Source organism: Babylonia areolata, chromosome 1 (assembly GCF_041734735.1).
Source record: "Babylonia areolata isolate BAREFJ2019XMU chromosome 1, ASM4173473v1, whole genome shotgun sequence".
NCBI lineage: Eukaryota > Metazoa > Mollusca > Gastropoda > Neogastropoda > Buccinidae > Babylonia > Babylonia areolata.
In genome coordinates, this window is record NC_134876.1 from 19,076,489 (window position 1) to 19,095,429 (window position 18,941).

An 18,941-nucleotide genomic window follows, 5' to 3' on the forward strand; every position below is an offset into this window, starting at 1 on the left:
AGCATCGGATCCACACTGTTTCCGTATTTCCATATTCAAACACTTTCCAGTCAGCCACCGCTCTTTCTCGGTCTCTTGATCAGTCCTGCACTTCTATGAATGAGCTCGATTCTCTTTCGCTTTGTCAGAATCTCTGCACTCGGCTCTTTCAAGTCTGGCCTTTTCTAAAACGTACCGTACTTTCTTCTTCTTCTCATGATTACTATCTATCTATCCGTATCTGTCTACACACACACACACACACACACATATATATATATATATATATATAAAATATCATTCATATATCCACACAAAGATCCGGATAGGCATTAGACTTCTGATCCAGTGTTCACCAGTGATCAGCGTTCGAAGTCCCGTTTCAGCATGATGTTGTGTTCTTGGAAACTTAGGCACTTTACCATGCCGGGATTTTTTGTTACTGATTTTTTTTCTTTTTGAACAGCCGGCATTGACACGATCTACGTGGTCAGCTGGATGATAAAACTAGGGGACTAGTGTTACAAAGTACGTGTCGACGGGCGCAACAGCCGAGTGGTCAAAGCGTTCGACTTTCAATCTGAGGGTTCTAGTTTCGAATCCCGGTCACGGCACTTGGTAGGTAAAAAGTGGAGATTTTTCCGATCTCCCAGGTCAACAGATGTGCAGACCTGATACTAGGAGTGCCTGTGCAGTACCCATGCAGTGTCTCTCTCTGCCCCACCTTCCTCGGCCTTCCATCCGTTCACAAATACGCATTGTTGGTTCTGTGGTGCCTGTGTGCCTGTACTGTGAAAAGCTAGGTTCTGCTAAGGCAGTGTGTCAGCCCATCAATGCTTGCTAGTCTTTGACTGACTAGATGTGTTTTGTTATTCATGCTGTGTTTGTTACTCTTAGTTTATTTGATTTAATCTGGGGGTGGTAAGTGAAGCAGAATGGCCGGCACCTTCAATACAGCCACTTAGGTCTCATGCTATTCAGTGGTGTGGTCATCACTGCCGGGCAACTGCATCCGTCGAGTCGGCCGGATTTCTGCTGAATGTTCGGTGTCTCATGAACTCAGTTGGTTTGTGTCATGTTCTTGCTTCAGTGATATTTCATTTGAAGAATGATGTTCTGAGTTGGGATCTCTTACAATATATTCATGACACCTGGACGAGGACAGTTTGGCTGTGGTGGAAAACAAATAAATAGGTATGCGTGAGAAAAAAAATTGTCATGGTGAAAAAAAAAGAAAAAAAAAAGAAAAAGAAAATCTTCCATGGATGCTGAGACAGCCCTGCACATTTGCAGAAACTGAACGCATCCTCTGATTTCTCCTAAAAAAAAAAAAAAAGTCATGGTGACGGATGTGCGAATTTATCCAGTGCTGGTATGTACACTGTATAATTCAACATCACGCTTCTCAAAGAACCCACTAACGACAGTTCAGAATCAGAGCATTTGGCCTGTCCGACTGGATATGGCAAACCCTGACAACACTTTGAGGATCGGACATCTGCGAAAAACCGGCCATGTCGTAGTCAGTGGCATTGTGTGCGTGGCAAAACTTGTGCAGCCAGGCTGCCGCTGATACTATGGTAACCAGTAAGAAAAAAAACCCCACAACAACTGAAATTAAAAAAAAACACACAATCAAAACAATCGTTTCAAACAAACAAACAAACAAACAAACAAAAAACAACAAAAACAAAACACACACACACACACACACACACACACACACACACACACACACACACACACACACACACACACACAAACCACAACGCAAGAAAACAAAACTGTAAAAGCCTTATAATATAAACACTTATTTGACATTCATGAGACCCATCATGTCCAGTGGAGTCGCCTTTAGTTAGGAGCCCAGTGGATCCACTGAAGAGCAGTAGATCTCACACGCCCAGTGCTCTCTTCAACTCATCCCATGCACACATTGGGGATCCAGTTTGAGAGCCTAGCTCACGGACTTAAAAACAAATCTATCTATAAGTCCACGGCGTAACCCACTGGGGGAATGAGACAAAACCGTTACAGATTTTGAGCTTCCTTTTGCAGGAATGGATTACAACCACAGCTGATATTATTTCCCCTCCCTTATCTCCCGTGGTAATTTCCGGAAAGCGCCATTTTCAAACAGATGTTTGTGTTTTGGTATGCTCTTGGTTTTTGTGTTTTTAAAAACAGCTATCTAGAGTTGTAAGTACCATGTGAGATTAGCATTTAATCGTTTAAAAGTCGTTGTGTGCGACTGCATGCAGTATGTGAGTAAAGCGAGTGCTTATTGTCGGAACACTGAGTGCGATTGTTGCTGTGTAACAATACTAACATGTCAGTTTCACTTTCATGTTTCAGTTACACTTACAGTTTCTCAAGAAGACGTCACTGCGTTCGTCCAAATCCATATAAAGTACACCACAACTGGCAGGCAGATGCCTGACCAGCAGCATAACCCAAAGCTCAAGTTAGGCCTCTAGTTAGGCTGTCTACAGATGTTTGCCAGAGGACAATACTGTTGCCATGGGTTTTCAGTGTGCAAAGTGCGTGCTGCACACGGGACCACGGTTCAGTTCTGTTCAGTTACTCAATGAGGCATCACTGCGTTCGGACAAATCCATCAATATGCTACACCACATAGAAATCTGCTAAGCAGATGCCTGACCAGCAGCCTAAAGCAGCAGACTTAGGCCAGGAGGTATAAAAAAAAAAAAAAAGGAAAAGAAAAAGAAAACAACATTCCGAAGTAAATACATAAGCAATTGAATTAATGATTTGATAAATGAAAATAGTCATGAAAAATAAATAAATGATTTTTTTAAAAAGATAAGTAAACGACATAATTATCACTTATTATGATAGTATTAGTAATGATAATGATTATGTAATGATAATAATATGAATGATAGTATGAATAATAATATTAATGAAATGAATATAAAAATAAGGGTAGTGCACACACACACACACACACGCATGTACCTTCCTTCCTGAGCAATAACTTGACAAGCTGAATGAGAAAGATGTATAATGATAAATATCAATTTGTTCTGTTTATCTGTTCACATGTTTAGAATTTTACAAATGTTTGATATTATAATGCTTTCTTGATATGTGCAACCCACCCCCTCTCTTCCTCTATATCCTTTCTTTCCTACATCTGTCTGTATGTCTGTCTCTCTCTCTTTAGTTTATGTCTCTGCCCCCCAGCCCCCTCCTCCTCTTTCTCTTGCTTCTTCTGTATGAAGATGAATTTTTGAATTTTATTTCAGCGTCTAACTTTTTTTTATGGCATTTGTGTACTCTGTGTGTCTGGGTCTGTGTCAGTGTGTATGTCTGTGTGTATTTGGTTATCATTGTTGAGTGAATTTTGTTTTGCTGTTCACTGATCAACCCATTGTCCAAAATATTAAAATGAAAATATACCAGTACTCTTGAAGCCAAGGAGTGTTCTCACTCTGTATCAGTATCATGTATTCCACAATGATATTGTAATCTTGGTATTTTCTTGTTTGTTTTTGCTACTTTTTTGTTGGTGCTTTAGTTTTTGTTAAAGATAACAATTGTTCTGATTCAGAGCTTTGTCATGGCTGAGTGCACCTATGGGTACCCGATTCTCACTGCAGAGGAGTGTGTGTCATTCTTCAGGGAAGTGACCAACAGTGCTATATCTGAAGAAGATTTTAAGAAACCTGATGTGAGTTTCAATGTTTTTGTGTAAAGTCAAGCTTTTTAGATTTTGTTTTGATTTACTATTTTAGTGTAAGTGTGCGACTGTAATAACACAACTTGCAACTTGCAGCTTAATTATGAGCACACAAACACAATTATTGCAACTTGGGATCTGTTTAAAATATAAAATTATATATTGAAAGTTGAAATGAGATCATCATATAGATAATCACAGAAGAAATGCATGAAAGAACTACATGCATAGTGCAAGACATTCAAAAACAATACTATGACACACATTTACATACTGGTGTGGAAATCTGAGCACTCAGTCCCTCATCAGGTGAACAAATATATATATATTTATAATGATAAATGCTGAACCTGAGGCTGACCCTGGCTGCTTCAGGTGCAACAGAGGCACAGCGTGATGTGCTGCTTATAGACACCACCTGGTGGAATCCCGCACCTTCAGAAGCTCACAAACAGAAGAGTCATTTAACATCGGGCAGAGACTCACCTGTGACAGCAGGAACATAATATATGTTCTGTTCTGCAATGTCTGTGCACTCAAGCAATACATAGGTCAGACCCAGAATTCTCTCCGGGAAAGAATATACCAGATAGGTCTGACATAGGTTTCAACAATTCAGCAAAGTGAACGTGGGTCACCATGCACTTCCACGAGCCTGGCCACACGCAGGACAACATAAAGATCATGGCCATTGAAGAAGTACATCTGAAGAATAAACAAGCAAGGCTCAAGAGGGAACAGTTCTGGATGGCGAAACTGAGGACAGTCCACCCTTTTGGTCTCAACTCGCTACAACTGGATACCTGAATTTATTTCGACCTGAAAGCTGGGTTTGACAATAACGATGTATCAGTTCCAGAGACAGAATGGTGTGAATGCTAACTTGTGTGGAAACAACTACTACTACTACTACAACGATGACGACAATGACTATGACTACTACTACCACTACCACAACTACTACCACTTCCATGACTATTACAGCAACAATAACCACTACTACAAAGACGACGACAATGATGACAATGACGACAACAATGACCGCTACAAATACTACTGATTGTGGGTGTGGAGGTGATGCTGGTGCTGATTATGGTGATAGATGTCCTACTATTCTAGTTCATTCAGTTGTTTATTTTCTTTTCTTTTATCTTATTTATTTATTTTTACATTTTTTTCATCAGTTAATCATAGATTAAAATTCAACCATTTCTCTTTCTTTCCCCTCATCAGTACTTTTCTCAGATGCCTCTCTTTTTGTAATACAGCCCATTGTTCTCAACAATTTGATTGTTTATAATTGTAACCCACCCACCCCCCGCCACACACACACACACACACACCCCTCCCCCTCTTTTTTTTTCTTATTTATTTATCTGTTTGTTTATTCATTTATTTATTTTGTTTTTTTATTTTATTTATTCTTTTTTTTTTCTTGTTATTTTTTTAAATTAATTAATTTAAAAAAAAATCTTTTTATTTTTTAAATTCTATTATTATCATCATTCTTAATCTTCTTTTGATTATCTCTTCCCCTCCCCCCACCCCCCTTTATTTTCTTTCTTCCTTTATTTATTTCAAATATTTATTTTATTTATTTATTTATCATTGATTTTTATTTCATTTTTCTTCTTATTGTTATTATTTATTGTTTTATTTCTCTACTGTTGATTGAGTTATTCAGTGAGTCAGGTTTTAAGGAACTTATTTTTTGACAGTAGAAGAAAATAGACAATTGTAATTCTTTAGGCTCTGGGCAAAACCTGGCATTGTGAAATTGCATCACACATGTACATCATGGCGTGCTTGCGTCATAATAGCTGCGTAAGAGTGATCCTGGTAACATGTAAACAACTTACCCTTGAGGAAGGAACGTGATCGTTCCGAAAATTTGGAATATTTGACAGATTGATGTGTTTGTTTTCTTTTTTCTTTCTCTCTCTCTCTCTCTCTCTCTCTGTCTATCTATCTATCTATCTATATATATATATATATATATATATGCAGGCATATAAAAGACCAGTTTCTTTTTAAGAATTAAAATGCAAAATTGCAGGCAATATATTACATGAGCAGCGAAACAGAACAAAAAAAAAAAAGAAGAAAAAGAGCATGAGAAACAGCATTGGACTTACATAATTGAGTTCAAAGTCTTTTGTCAGAACTTTTCAATAATGATTATGTAAATGTTTTGTACTTTTGCAGTCTATTGACTCTGGATATTCATGTACAAATCTTTCATGGATTTCTTGTCAGCTGTTTGAGATAGGCATATCTAAGTAACATGCCATACATTCTGTGTGCTTTTTGAAAAAATGTTATGATTTTTTTTTAACTCAAAATTATTTCATGTGCAGGCCAAGAGATGGCAGATATTTTATGGAACGCTATTTGAACTGATGACAGGACGTCAGGCTGACTTGACAGCACAGGTGGGATTGTGGAAATGGATAGAATTTTCAATATATAAAAAATGGAGATTTTGTGCAGTGAATACCTTGTCTGCATTCATTTTGGGATTCACACTTATAAGACGCACACACTCACAGAGATGTATGTATGATGTACACATACCATACATACTCACTCACACTTGACTTACTCTCACTTACACTCACTCTCACTTACACTCACTCTCAGTCACATACTCACTCTCACTCACTGAGTCACTCACTCATGTTGTGCACCAAAATCTGAAAATCGACCCAATTTTTTACAGAAAAAGAAATGTGGTACTTTAGCACAACATTCCTGCATACTTTAATATGCTTGTGATACAGTCTGATGTATGTATTGGACAGAATGGTACAGCTTCACCAATGCCTGAAGTAAGCTATCTAAAGTAAGCTCTCAAACAGTTGGATTCGTTCCAGAGTCGTCTCCATACCTTGGCGGACAGTGAGTACACGGAGCTGCATGAAGAGTCCTTGACCTTGATGAGCTTCACCATGGCACTGTGAGTATCCATCAGACCCTCCCTAAGTGAGCTAGGCTCTTGACCAATTTGGCTAAAACGTTTGTGGTTTCCCTGGGCGTGTGAGTCACACTTCTTTAGGACTTAGTTCTGCATGCATTAGATTGTTTTGTGAGTGAAAGATCACACATTGGTTTAGATTCATTTACAGTCAGATTAAGAAAAACTTATATCTCCTACAAATGAAAGAGAGGATGGGCACAATAGCCGAGTGATTAAAGCGTTGGACTTTCAATCTGAGGGTCCTGGGTTTGAATCTGGGTAATGGCACCTGGTGGGTAAAGGGTGGAGATTTATCTGATCTCCCAGGTCAACATATGTGCAGACCTGCTTAATGCCTGAACCCCCTTCGTGTGTATACACAGAAGATCAAATACGCATGTTAGAGATCCTGTAATCCATGTCAGCATTTGGTGGGTTATGGAAACAAGAACATACCCTGCATGCACCCCCCAAAAAACGGAGTATGGCCGCCTACATGTGGAGTGATGGCCTAGAGGTAACGCGTCCGCCTAGGAAGCAAGAGAATCTGAGTGTGCTGGTTCGAATCACGGCTCAGCCGCCGATATTTTCTCCCCCTCCACTAGACCTTGAGTGGTGGTCTGGATGCTAGTCATTCAGATGAGACGATAAACTGAGGTCCCGTGTACAGCATGCACTTAGTGCACGTAAAAGAACCCACGGCAACAAAAGGGTTGTTCCTGGCAAAATTCTGTAGAAAAATCCACTTCGATAGGATAAACAAATAAAACTGCACGCAGGAAAAAAATGGGTGGCTCTGTAGTGTAGCGACGCGCTCTCCCTTGGGAGAGCAGCCCGAATTTCACACAGAGAAATCTGTTGTGATAAAAAGAAATACAAATACAAAATACATGGCGGGGTAAAGAATGGTCATACACGTAAAAGCTCACTCGTGTACATGCGAGTGAACGTGGGAGTTGCAGCCCACAAACGAAGAAGAAGAAGAAGGAAGAGAGAAACTGGCCTAAGAAGCAAGTATCTATGATTTAGACCTGAAGTGGTGGTCTGGGTGATATGCTTTTGGATAAGACCAGTGACCAAAGTCCTGTGTGCAGCATTCACTCAGCGCCCATAAAATAACCCACTGCAGCAAGAGACTTACCCCAGGGAGAGCGGCCCTTATTTTACAAAGATCTGCATCTGTTATGACAATTGTATTACACAATACACTGGCCATAGCTAAAATGCATAACTGTTATTTAGCTAATGAATTATGAATGGAGGAAGATTTTCAGTTCACATTGTCCTCCAGCAGCCTGCTTGTCTGGTCCCTTTTGTAGTAATGTAGAACACACTTGTGATGAAAATAAGTAATTTAATCATCTCAAATGCGAGACACTGACAAGTTTGAAACAGAACTTTAGTAAAGCCCATAATGTGAAATCTGGAATTATTCCAAGAGAAGTTGGTAACGTATTCCAAGAAAAGACCAGCTTGGTTCTGTAGCCATTGTGCAATATTGGAATTAAAAAAAAAAAATCCTTGACAACTGTGTGCTTTTGACTTTTGACTTTGAGACTGGATGTTTCGGGCGGTATCTGTGCCTGAAGGGTTAGGAGTTGATACATTTTTTTCCTGTCTCCTCCCTCAAGATGTGTGTGCTGACCTGCTACTGTAGTACTAGTACCCATCATGTGCAAACACATGCATATGACTGAACATGAACCCATATCAGTGTTCAGAGGGTTATGGAAACATGAACATGCCCCTGTTAATAGAGTTTGCCAGCTTCATATGTCAGGAAGGGGGAGAAACGGTCATACATGCAAAAGTCTACTTATGGAAGCGAGTGGATGTTGGAGTTGCAGCCCATGAGCACAGAAAAAATGAAGAAAAGTCAGTCCTGTTTTTTTCATCAATCTTAGTGTTTTTTTCCAGATTTAACACTTGGGAGTAAAGAATTAGGAAAAAAAAAAGACTGGGTGAATGATAGGGCATAATGCATCATTCCAAGGACTTGAGTAGGAATTTAACTTTTTCATTTTTTTTCCTTCTTCTGGTTTTGAATTTTCTGCTGGTTTTGGAAAAAGTGCTAGCAGCCAGGTGAAAGGGATGAAGAATTTCTCTTCAGCTCTGGGGCCGACAGATTTTGAGGGATGATCATGAAATCTTGGAACAGTAAACCTGTGTCACTGACAGGTTATTAAGAATCAAGCTGATCAAGATGAGAGCCATCAACACCAGCACACTTAAATGATGAAATAAATTATATATATTTAGCATAGGTTAACATGTATCATGGCAAATCGATTCACTCCACTTATATTCTGCAGATGGATTACCAATAAATACTATTCATTCGCTTTCATTGACTTGCTTGTGATTGATTGTTATTCATGACATTCATACATTCACTGTCAGTGACTGAACATTTGTTTCAGACAGCGGACAATGAGTGGAGCTGGCATTGAGGATTTCACTGTCAGAGATCTGATAGAACCAAGTGGGTTTTCAGTGTACCTCTCAAGCTTTAAACTTGTTCCTTTGTTGCTTGTCATATTTTAGTTTCAAATGAAAGTGTCTGTCTGAAAGCCTCATAATGTTCTTTTGTACTTGTCATATTTTAGTTTCAAATGAAAGAGTCTGTCTGACAGTGATTGCTTCATTTTGTTTTCTTTTCTTTTCTTTTCTTGAGTTTGCTTTTATGCTGAAAAAAAAACTTGAAAAAAAAGTGTTCTGCAAAGTCCAGTGAAAAGTTCTGCAAAGTCAGTGCTTTTAACTGCATAAAGGGAGTCAAAAAACATTTTAGAAATAAAACAACTTTCAGTAGCCTACCCTCACTGTCAACATGCTTAAACTGTACAATGGATAAAGATGTGATGACGTGAGAATGTTAAGAAACATAGTGAGTTGAGGTTATGTTGATGAAAGGAGAATAATGTCTTCATCAGTTCATGGTGTATTTTTGGAGCAAGAAAGAAGAGGGCTGGCACAATGAAACTACCATGCTTCTTTGTTCCAAAGGAGATAGAGTGCTTGATTGCAGTTATGAAATTGCCATCGTTTGATAAGTGTTTATTAGCAAAACAAATATCGGTGATATTAGGACAAAGAAAACAACAACAAAAAAACAACAATAACAAACAAACAAAAAAAACACCCTGAAATTTGACAATGTATTATTGAAAAAATGTTCACAGGACCAAAGAGGCTGCTTCGCATTGTCAGTGGTGCCATCAACTTCATCAGATTTCGCATGTATCGTGAAGTGGTTTTCAACAAGATGAAAGACAGTCTGGTACATTTCATTTTGAAGTTTAATATGTTTGTTTGTCTGTGTTTCTGTTTGAATGAAATCTTTTACACCTTCAAGATATCAGACATGAAAAACCATTCCTTTTTCTTAAAAGTAGTATTTACATAACTTACTCTTTCATAAAAGTGGTCAATTTTAATAGTCACATAACCTTTCTTAAGAAAAAAAAGTGTATGTTGTTTGAGTGTATGTGTGTTTGTACATGCATGTTTTTTGGTGTGTGTGTGTGTGTGTGTGTGTGTGTGTGTGTTTTCTGCAGGTTTTCATGTGCTTGAAAGATAGAGAGAGGCTGATACTTTCTTACTCTTAAACCAGCATTGCTATATATTATAAAACAAAACTTAACAGTGATGATATTGATTTACAACCGCACATTTTTTTTTTCTTTAGCTTCTTGGTTGCTTTCTAAGGTTCCATGATGTAAGTGCTTTCCTACTTTATACATGAGTTTGCTGTTCAGGACTTTTTAAATGTCATTTCATTCCTGCAGTAATGATTTGATTTGTTGTGATTATTTTGCATGTTTTTATTTTCCAAGGAAAGGAAGCGGGAGAGCTATGATTATGTGCTCAAGGAGAATGCAGAACTAAAGAAGACTCTCCAAGCAAAACAGACAGCACGTGATTCACACATGATGAAAATGACCAAGGTAAAGTATATGATGATTCTTCTTCATCTTAGTTCATGGGCTGTGACTTCCACATTCACTTGTTTATGTACGAGTGGGTCATGCTGGCAGCCATGCTGTATTTTTTGTGATGTACATTAAATAACACTTGAAGTTACAGTATTTAGAAATTTTCACATTAGTTCATTTTTCTTAAAAGTAGTGTTTAGGTAATTTACTGTTACAAAATAGTTCTGAATTTTTGATTAAGGGTGTGTCAGTTATTCATCAGTGGCAATTTCTTTTACAAACATTGATGTGAATGTGAAGTGACAGATTTTTGACTGACACAGTCAGAAAACTTAATCTCATTCTTGGTTGTTAAACTTACCTATTGCACCTTTTCAGTTTCTTTAATCTACTATGGCATGTTTGCTCAGGTTAATGATTAACCAAATTTTATCAAATATTTCACAGTCCCTTGTTTTTCTTACTGAAAGGAAAAAAGACTTCTCAGCAGACTTGACTTAATGAAAAATGAATTGATGAGCTATAATCTGGATCATCTTGTTCTTTTTTCCAGTTGCAAGAGGAGAACGATGCTATTGCACTCAGCATTCAAGAACTGCACAAACAGCGAGAAGTCCTCCAACGCAACGTGTCGGAAATGAAAAGCAAATTGTCCGAAAGCAATGCTGCAAATGTAAAGGGCACTTTTTTGGGGGGTTATTTTCAAGATCATTGTTTACATATATATCAGTGTGTTTGTGAATGTGTGAAGACTGCTGTTTGTTCCAATAATTGTCATGTTACAATGAGTAGAATATTAAAAAAAAAAAAAAAAAAATTGTGACAAATATTTGGTAGATGTTCTATATTTTTAATCCATGCCGTGGGCTTCCCTGCCAGACAGATACAGAAAAATGCAGGAAATATACTGAAATCAACCATTTTTTTCCCTTCCAAACTGACTTGTGGATACAGCCGGCAATACTGTGGAAGTCTGTTCCCTGTTCCCTTTGCTTGCAGTTATATATATATATATATATATATATGTGTGTGTGTGTGTGTGTGTGTGTAACATGGAAACCAGTTTACTGAAACAAGTTCAACGCCAGAGCATTATTGGGCACAGGGCTGAATGAGCTAAGTACAGTTGGAGAGACAACACAGGGAGAAAAACACATGTTCTGGATCTGGGGCAGTGTTTTTTACACAGAATCTTAGTGATGTAAGAGTTAGTGCAAACTGACACTCGTGCCCTGTTCCTCAGGACCAGATAAAGATGAACATCTTGGGGTGGGAGAGTGTTTTTTACACAGAATCTTAGCGGTGTAAGAGTTAGTGCAAACTGATACTCGTGCCCTGTTCCTCAGGACCAGATAAAGATGAACATCTTGGGGTGGGAGAGTGTTTTTCACACAGAAACTTAGTGGTGTAAGAGCTAGTGCAAACTGATACTCGTGCCCTGTTCCTCAGGACCAGATAAAGATGAACATCTTGGGGTGGGAGAGTGTTTTTCACACAGAAACTTAGTGGTGTAAGAGCTAGTGCAAACTGATACTCGTGCCCTGTTCCTCAGGACCAGATAAAGGTGAACATCTTGGGCACCAAGGAGGAAGGAGACAAGCTGTCGCAGCGCATCATCCAGTCCCCAGAGCGCCTCAAAGCGGAGCAGGAGCGCGCCAAGAACCGCATCATGGAGCTGAAGGTGACAGTGCAGGACAAGCACCGGCGGCTTGACGAGGTGCAACGCCAGAAGGAGCAGATAACCAACCAGCAGAAGGGTGCTGAGATAATTGTGCGCATGCTGAGGGACATGAGCAACGATTCGGACAGGCTAGGGTGTGTTGGCCGCTTTTACTTTTATCTTTGTTTGCATTTTTTTTTTTTTTTTTAATTGATTGTTTAAATTTTCTAGTTCATGTTTTAAAAAAAGAAAAGAAAAAAGATTAGCACCCATTCCAAATTTGGATAAGCTGTGCATGGTTCTTTATTTCCATTTCTTCCCAGCCTCTTTTACTGCTGTTGTTTTTCTTAACTGTAAAAGTGTGAGTACATGTGCAACTCAAATGTACATAGGAGAGAGTGAGGCAGAAAGGGAAAAGAAACAGAGGTGGGTTTTTTCTTCTTTGTTTGTGTGAGAATGGATGAGGTCACAGTATTTTGTATTTGTATTTCTTTTTATCACAACAGATTTCTCTGTGTGAAATTCAGGCTGCTCTCCCAAGGGAGAGCGCGTTGCTACACTACAGCGCCACCCAATTTTTTGTATTTTTTCCTGCATGCAGTTTATTTTGTTTTTCCTATCAAAGTGGATTTTTCTACAGAATTTTGCCAGGAACAACCCTTTTGTTGCCGTGGGTTCTTTTACGTGCGCTAAGTACATGCTGTACATGGGACCTTGCTTTATCGTCTCATCCGAATGACTAGCGTCCAGACCACCACTCAAGGTCTAGTGGAGGGGGAGAAAATATCGGCGGCCGAGCCGTGATTTGAACCAGCGTGCTCAGATTCTCTCGCTTCCTAGGCGGACGCGTTACCTCTAGGCCATCACTCCACATGTAGAGCATATACATTTTCACCGACCATATTTCAATTTATAAGAATACTTCTACTTTTCACTTTGAATCAGGTTATGAGGATTTTATTGTGACAATGGACAGAGACGCTGGATACCACACACCCTGGTCACTTCTGCCCTGCTCTTGCTTTAAGCATTAGACAATAAAACAGCAAACGAGACACTGAGTTAATGTCTCTCAAAAGAAATGACAATGGTATGGATTGTCCTGTTTGATACACATATATTGCGCATTGTGTGAGAATTAGGAAGTAACAGAATTACTGACAATGGCCTCAGAGCACATTTTCCTTTCATTCTGTGTGTGTGTATCAGAATTTGGAACCAGCATGCTTAAAGATGCCTCAGAACTCAGTTTCCCTTCCAGTTCATTCTGCTGTTGTAGGGACGTGGTGACGGTCTCCACTTGAGGGGGGAGTGAGTGGGATGCTCAGTCTGGTTCTGACATTAAGCAATTATTGTCATCACTAGGGGGACGGACTACTAGGTGGTGTCCAAAGTACATGGAATAAGAACAGGTACAGGGAAAAAGTGACTCAGCAGCAGTGCAGGGTCTTCTCTGGTACGTGGCCTCCTGGCAACCTAATTAAAATCAGTGGTTCCCTGTGAACTGCTGACACTAGGACTGTGACACAAACATGGGTGTGGCTGTGTATGGGGGGCTTGAAATGGGTGGCATGGGAGTAACACCACTGAAACAGTGTGGAGAATGGGGCAGCAACAAACTAACTTACAGCGGTCTTAGTACCCAGTTTCCCTTCATTCAGTTTGCATGTGTGTGTGTTGTGTGCTGTGTGTGTGTGTGTGTGTGTGTGTGACAGAGAGATGGAAAAGGAGAGCCAGCGCCTGCAGGACACCTGCCAGGAACTGCACTCCACCCAGGTGGAGCAGACGGCCCGAGTCAACAGCCAGCGACAGCAGCAGGCGTCACGCCACGACAAGTCAGCCAAGATGGACCTGCAGTACCACAACAAGAAGGCCTCCATGCAGGAGCAGATCACACAGCTCTCACAGTCAGTGCCTGCCACTTTCAGTTTCAGTTTTAGTTTCTCAAGGAGGCGTCACTGGAAAACCCAAATATGCTTCAACATATCTTGCCAGGTAGATGCCTGACCAACAACATGAACCAACATGCTCTTAGACAGGCCTTGAGTGCACGCTTATATATTTGTGTACCTATGAGAGTAGGCTTCCTCAACAAAATTTTGCCAGAGGACAACACTTCTGTTACCATGGAGTCAGAAAGGGTGAGATCAGGATTCGAACCCAGACCCTCACGAATGCTGTACTGGCTGATAAGTGTCTTAACCATTCTGCCATCTTTCTCATGCCTGCCAGATTCCAGCCATCTTTCTGTCTGTCTGTCTGTCTGACAACACACATTGTTCAGATTGAACACGGCTTGTCTTTGATCTTTTTATCTAAATTCAGGTTTAGTGTGTCAGATATTGCCGCCATTGCTTGAGATACAGTGGGAAAAGTTATATGTTCGTGTTTTTATGTCACTTTATTTAATGCATCTGAAGAAAATGAAATGCAGATCATGTTTTGTTGTCCTGTTCTACATTACCTGAAGATAAAACGGATTCAACCTTTTTATTATCAAAATCCATGTCTTTTCAGGTTTTATTTACTTATGGCATGTAAAAATGAAAACGTCTTTACTAATGCACAGAAATTCCACATGTCACTTTTACACCGTTTTGTGTCTGATTTCTTATACTGTTTCTACTTGTTTTGTTTCATGGTGGTTTCCAGATTTATTACAATATCTAGTTTTTGTTCCCACTTAACATAGGAATCTATATTGTACATAAAAACTGGTTCAAATAGTATATTGTGGTACGTTTTTGATGCTTTCTAGTTAATATCAGATTCTTGTTGTGTTTTATTTCAAAGGCTAATATTGCTCATGGTTAAAGTAACTTTTAATTGAATGAATAAATCCTGAGTACACCAAATGATTAACATTGATGCCATACTTTTCTGAACGTTTTGGAATGAACTGTATTGTTACCAACTTAAAATTTTTCGTTTATTTATTTTTTAAAATTCACTTATTCATTAATTTGATGACTTATCCATTATATATATATATATATATATCTTTTTTTTTCCCCCCGTCAAGGCCTGACAGGGCGTGTTGAGTTACGCTTGTCAGACAACTGCTTAGCAGATTTGTAGCATATAAGGATTTGTCCGAACACAGCGATGCCTCTTTGAGTAACTGAACTGAACTGTCGTTAGATTCCGAAAGTGCCTCTTGCGCTTCTCTTAAAACCTGCTTGTTTTGTAAAGTTCATGTGTGCTTGAAATATTAGATCTCTTGGGTATTTATTACGTTCAGTATTCTACAATTTTCTTGGTCCAAAAATTGATACAGAGCCAATGAATTTTTGGGCATTCTATAGAGGATTTTCTTCCACTTTGCTGGTCCTGTGTATAGCTTACCTTTTAACCCATGCCATGTTTTCATCCCAGATTAATTCATTTCACAGTCTCTGCAATATTTAGATTTTAAAACACATTTAAAAAAATGATAGGAAGCCTCTGTGAGATTTCTTCAAATAATACTGCTTACATCTGTTATGAAACAATTATTTTTTTACATGGATAGTACCACTCTAAACTGAAATTATTTCAAGAAAAACATCTTACCGATCATTGATTCTTTAAAGATGAAGTATTGAAGTTTATTGATCAGAACATACTTAGGCAAAAGAAGTTAATCAATCTTACCATATTTAAAAATAAAAAGAGTGACAAAAGAAAAGATTATGTGTGGGATAGTGTGTGTATATTTACACAAGGGCATGTGTCAATGTGTATGCATACAGGTATGTGTGTGTAAAAGTGTGCATTGGTGAATCCTGACATCAGATTTCAAATGGTGTTGACTCTTACCGCCAGTGCGGAACTGAAAAGACATGTTACTGTTTCAGACTGAAGGAGACGCTGCACGATCCCCGGGGGTCCAGTGAGAGCAAGAAGGCTGAGTTGATGAAGGAGAAGGAGCTGATTATGGAGGAGACAGAGAAGAAGTTGAAGGAGAAAGACGCTAACTTGGAACAAGTCACCAACCTCTACTCTGAGATCTTGCAACAGGTGACCTCTTACTTTGTGTAACTCATTTCTGTTGTGCTTAATGGTCAGAAATACAGAAAAACAACAAAGAAAGAAAACCAGATCTTGAAGTCTCGCAGTAGGTGATTTGTATTTTGTGATGAAGGTTAAAGGTGCCATAGCCTTTTACAGTCATTGGTGAAGTGATTTCATAATCTCTGTGTTTAGGGCTCAGAAGAGGAAGGTGGGGTCCACTCCTCTCCTGCTAATTCTAACCTTCCCCAACCAAAGTCAGGTATCCATTCACACCCGGTTGTAGTGAAGAAAAGTGGAGTAAAGTGCCTTTGCCAAGGACACAACACCATGCTGCAATGGGGCTTTGAACCCTGATTGCTGGTGAACCTCACCTCACCTCACCTCAGGCCCATAACTACATAGTAGTTGTTTGGGGAAACTTGAGGACCGCAGACGCAACCTTCCTTCTCCGTCTCTGTCAGCAGCCGCCGGCAGCAGCTCACGTGTATGAGCTGGTGAACACTGGATCATAAATCCACAACTACTACTGCTGTTGCACGTTTCTTAGGCTGGCCAGTTGCTTTTCAAGCAGCACATTAAGAAACCCAACACATCTTGTGGTTAAAAGCTAAAAGATGAAGTGTTTGACCTGCCTTCCTTGATAGTAATGCTTCAAGTACGAATTAAGATATACTGGACATGTTTATGCATTTTCAGGTACAGTTCTTACCAGTGACAAAAGAAGGAAGAAAAAAGAAAAAGAAATGGAAATGAATTTGTGCAAGTTATGTAACTGGATACAATAAACTTTGTTGCTTAAGGTTGGCATAAAAATCAGTATGAAGCCTACAATAAAATGATCACTCATTGTTCAGTTCTTTTTGCAGTCATAGAGGTTAATCATTTTTAACTAGCTCATTGTTAGTTGACTGCTTCAGAACAGCGACACTAATCAGACTTACCACAAATCTTTGGACACAGCCTTGAAGATAGCAATTCTGGAGTAAAACCTGGTGTGAAATAAATGTTCTCCAGGCTCTGTTCATTCTGATATGACAAAAGCCAAGTCCTCTGACAGTGTTTGATAGTTGTGTCTATGACCATCAGAACAACAGACGAGGCAATTGTTGTCCAGACTATCTGGACAAGAATTTTATTATAGTGGAGAGTGTCTTGCCCACTCTCTCAGCCAAGAGGGCTTAAGAACAGTCACTGTTGGTGTGGTCCGTTGAAAGTTATCTTTGTTGTAAAAGAGAGATGTTTTCATTTGCACCATTGTTTGTCACTTGTGTTTGTTATACCTCTCAGGTTTGAAATCCTGTGTGTCTGGCAGGTGGACAAGGGGAACATAAAGGTGGCGACTGAATTCCAGCAGGTCAGGGCCAACTTTAAAAACTGCAGCCAAGAATCCTAACCAACAAGCTGAGGCTGTCGCTGAGCATTTTTATAACAGAACTGTTACAGACAAGATACATTACTTCTGAGAACATTGGAAAGTCTTGAACTGTTTGTAAATAAATTGAAACAAGTTTGTTGAAGAGAGGCGAGTTTTCTCTATCGTTAAAAGTGTTTTGTAGTGTCAGTGTTTGAATGTAAATGTTTTTGAAGTGATGGTGTTTGAATGTAAGTAACATTCAGAAACCGGTTTGCATCAATGTATAAAGTTAGAGAAATTGGTTAATGTACATTGTCATGGGGAAAAAAGCCTTTGTTTTTTCTTTACTTTTTATAGGATTGGAGGTAAAAACAAATAGAAAGCAGTAAACCACCCACGCTTAGTCATTGTAACAATCTGCGTTGGCCAAGAATGAGCCACAAGAAAAATAACGGAGGGTTGTTAAGTGCAGCACCACCTGAAAAATTCCGTGGGTTGTAAATTCATGCATCATCTTTTGTATATAGATTAGCTTTAGTCAAAGCTATGTCAGAGGTTAAAGGTCGGGATCACAATGTCATATGAGGGAAAAAAATTTACGAAACATGACAGGGTAAGCATGATAGACTTGACATCTTGCATTCTATCTTCATCAGACATGGTACAATGATTACAGCAATGACTATGTCTATTGCCTCTCTCAGACTGTCCAGCTTGCAATGTACAAGACCACGCTGGTTAACTTCAAAATTATCTTATCTTTATGCTTTTAATATCAGTCTATCATAATAATTCATTAACTTAGGTTTTCTGTAAATATTTTGTTAATTTCAGTGCAGTAAAAATGTGATTTTGATTTTGTTCTCCTGTTTCCCTGTAACTGTGGATGTAAAAATCTTCCTCTTTGCAACATATCCACATTCACTTCTCTGCCTTCACCCTTTCTATGTGTAATATTGTTTAAGAATGTGAAACCTCACATTCTTGAATTAAAGCATACACAGATGCATGCACAAATGTATACACATATGCACACAGTCTGCTGTTAACGGTTATGCTTTGGCATTCACACACAGGAATGCACACTTTAAAATACAAACTGAAATGGAACTGAAAAAGAAAAGTCTAAGACTAAGAAAAGAGATCCCTATGCAATGTCACTGATCAGTCTCAGAGATCCTTATACAATGTCACTGATCAGTCTCAGAGATCCCTATGCAATGTCACTATCAGTCTCAGAGATCCTTATACAATGTCACTGATCAGTCTCAAAGATCCCTATGCAATGTCACTATCAGTCACAGAGATCCTTATACAATGTCACTGATCAGTCTCGGAGATCCCTATACAATGTCACTGATCAG

General features: G+C 39.0%; 1 protein-coding gene across 3 annotated transcripts; it reads left to right on the plus strand.

The window, feature by feature from the left end:
* Window positions 1-1,964: 1,964 nt before the first annotated feature.
* Window positions 1,965-18,427, plus strand: LOC143291429 (uncharacterized). 3 transcript variants are annotated; one of them, XM_076601281.1, is made up of 12 exons: window positions 1,965-2,178; window positions 3,554-3,673; window positions 6,040-6,114; window positions 6,541-6,638; window positions 9,059-9,120; window positions 9,818-9,915; window positions 10,472-10,582; window positions 11,124-11,243; window positions 12,123-12,385; window positions 13,946-14,137; window positions 16,067-16,229; window positions 17,536-18,427. In XM_076601281.1, the coding sequence occupies exons 2-12, from the start codon at window positions 3,563-3,565 to the stop codon at window positions 17,614-17,616; spliced, it is 1,374 nt and encodes a 457-aa protein (XP_076457396.1). In that variant the 5' UTR covers window positions 1,965-2,178; window positions 3,554-3,562; the 3' UTR covers window positions 17,617-18,427. The 3 variants fall into 3 exon arrangements, with proteins under 3 accessions (XP_076457396.1, XP_076457405.1, XP_076457415.1); XM_076601290.1 differs by having other exon boundaries at window positions 1,965-2,133; XM_076601300.1 differs by having other exon boundaries at window positions 1,969-2,178; window positions 6,556-6,638.
* The last annotated feature ends 514 nt before the right edge of the window (window positions 18,428-18,941 follow it).

Bases quoted from the DNA above. Each gene is read 5' to 3' on its own strand.
- LOC143291429 (XM_076601281.1), top strand. From the start codon at position 3,563: ATGGCTGAGTGCACCTATGGGTACCCGATTCTCACTGCAGAGGAGTGT. The intron at 9,916-10,471 runs GTACATTTCATT...TTATTTTCCAAG, and splicing joins ACAAGATGAAAGACAGTCTG to GAAAGGAAGCGGGAGAGCTA. The intron at 14,138-16,066 runs GTCAGTGCCTGC...TTACTGTTTCAG, and splicing joins CAGATCACACAGCTCTCACA to ACTGAAGGAGACGCTGCACG.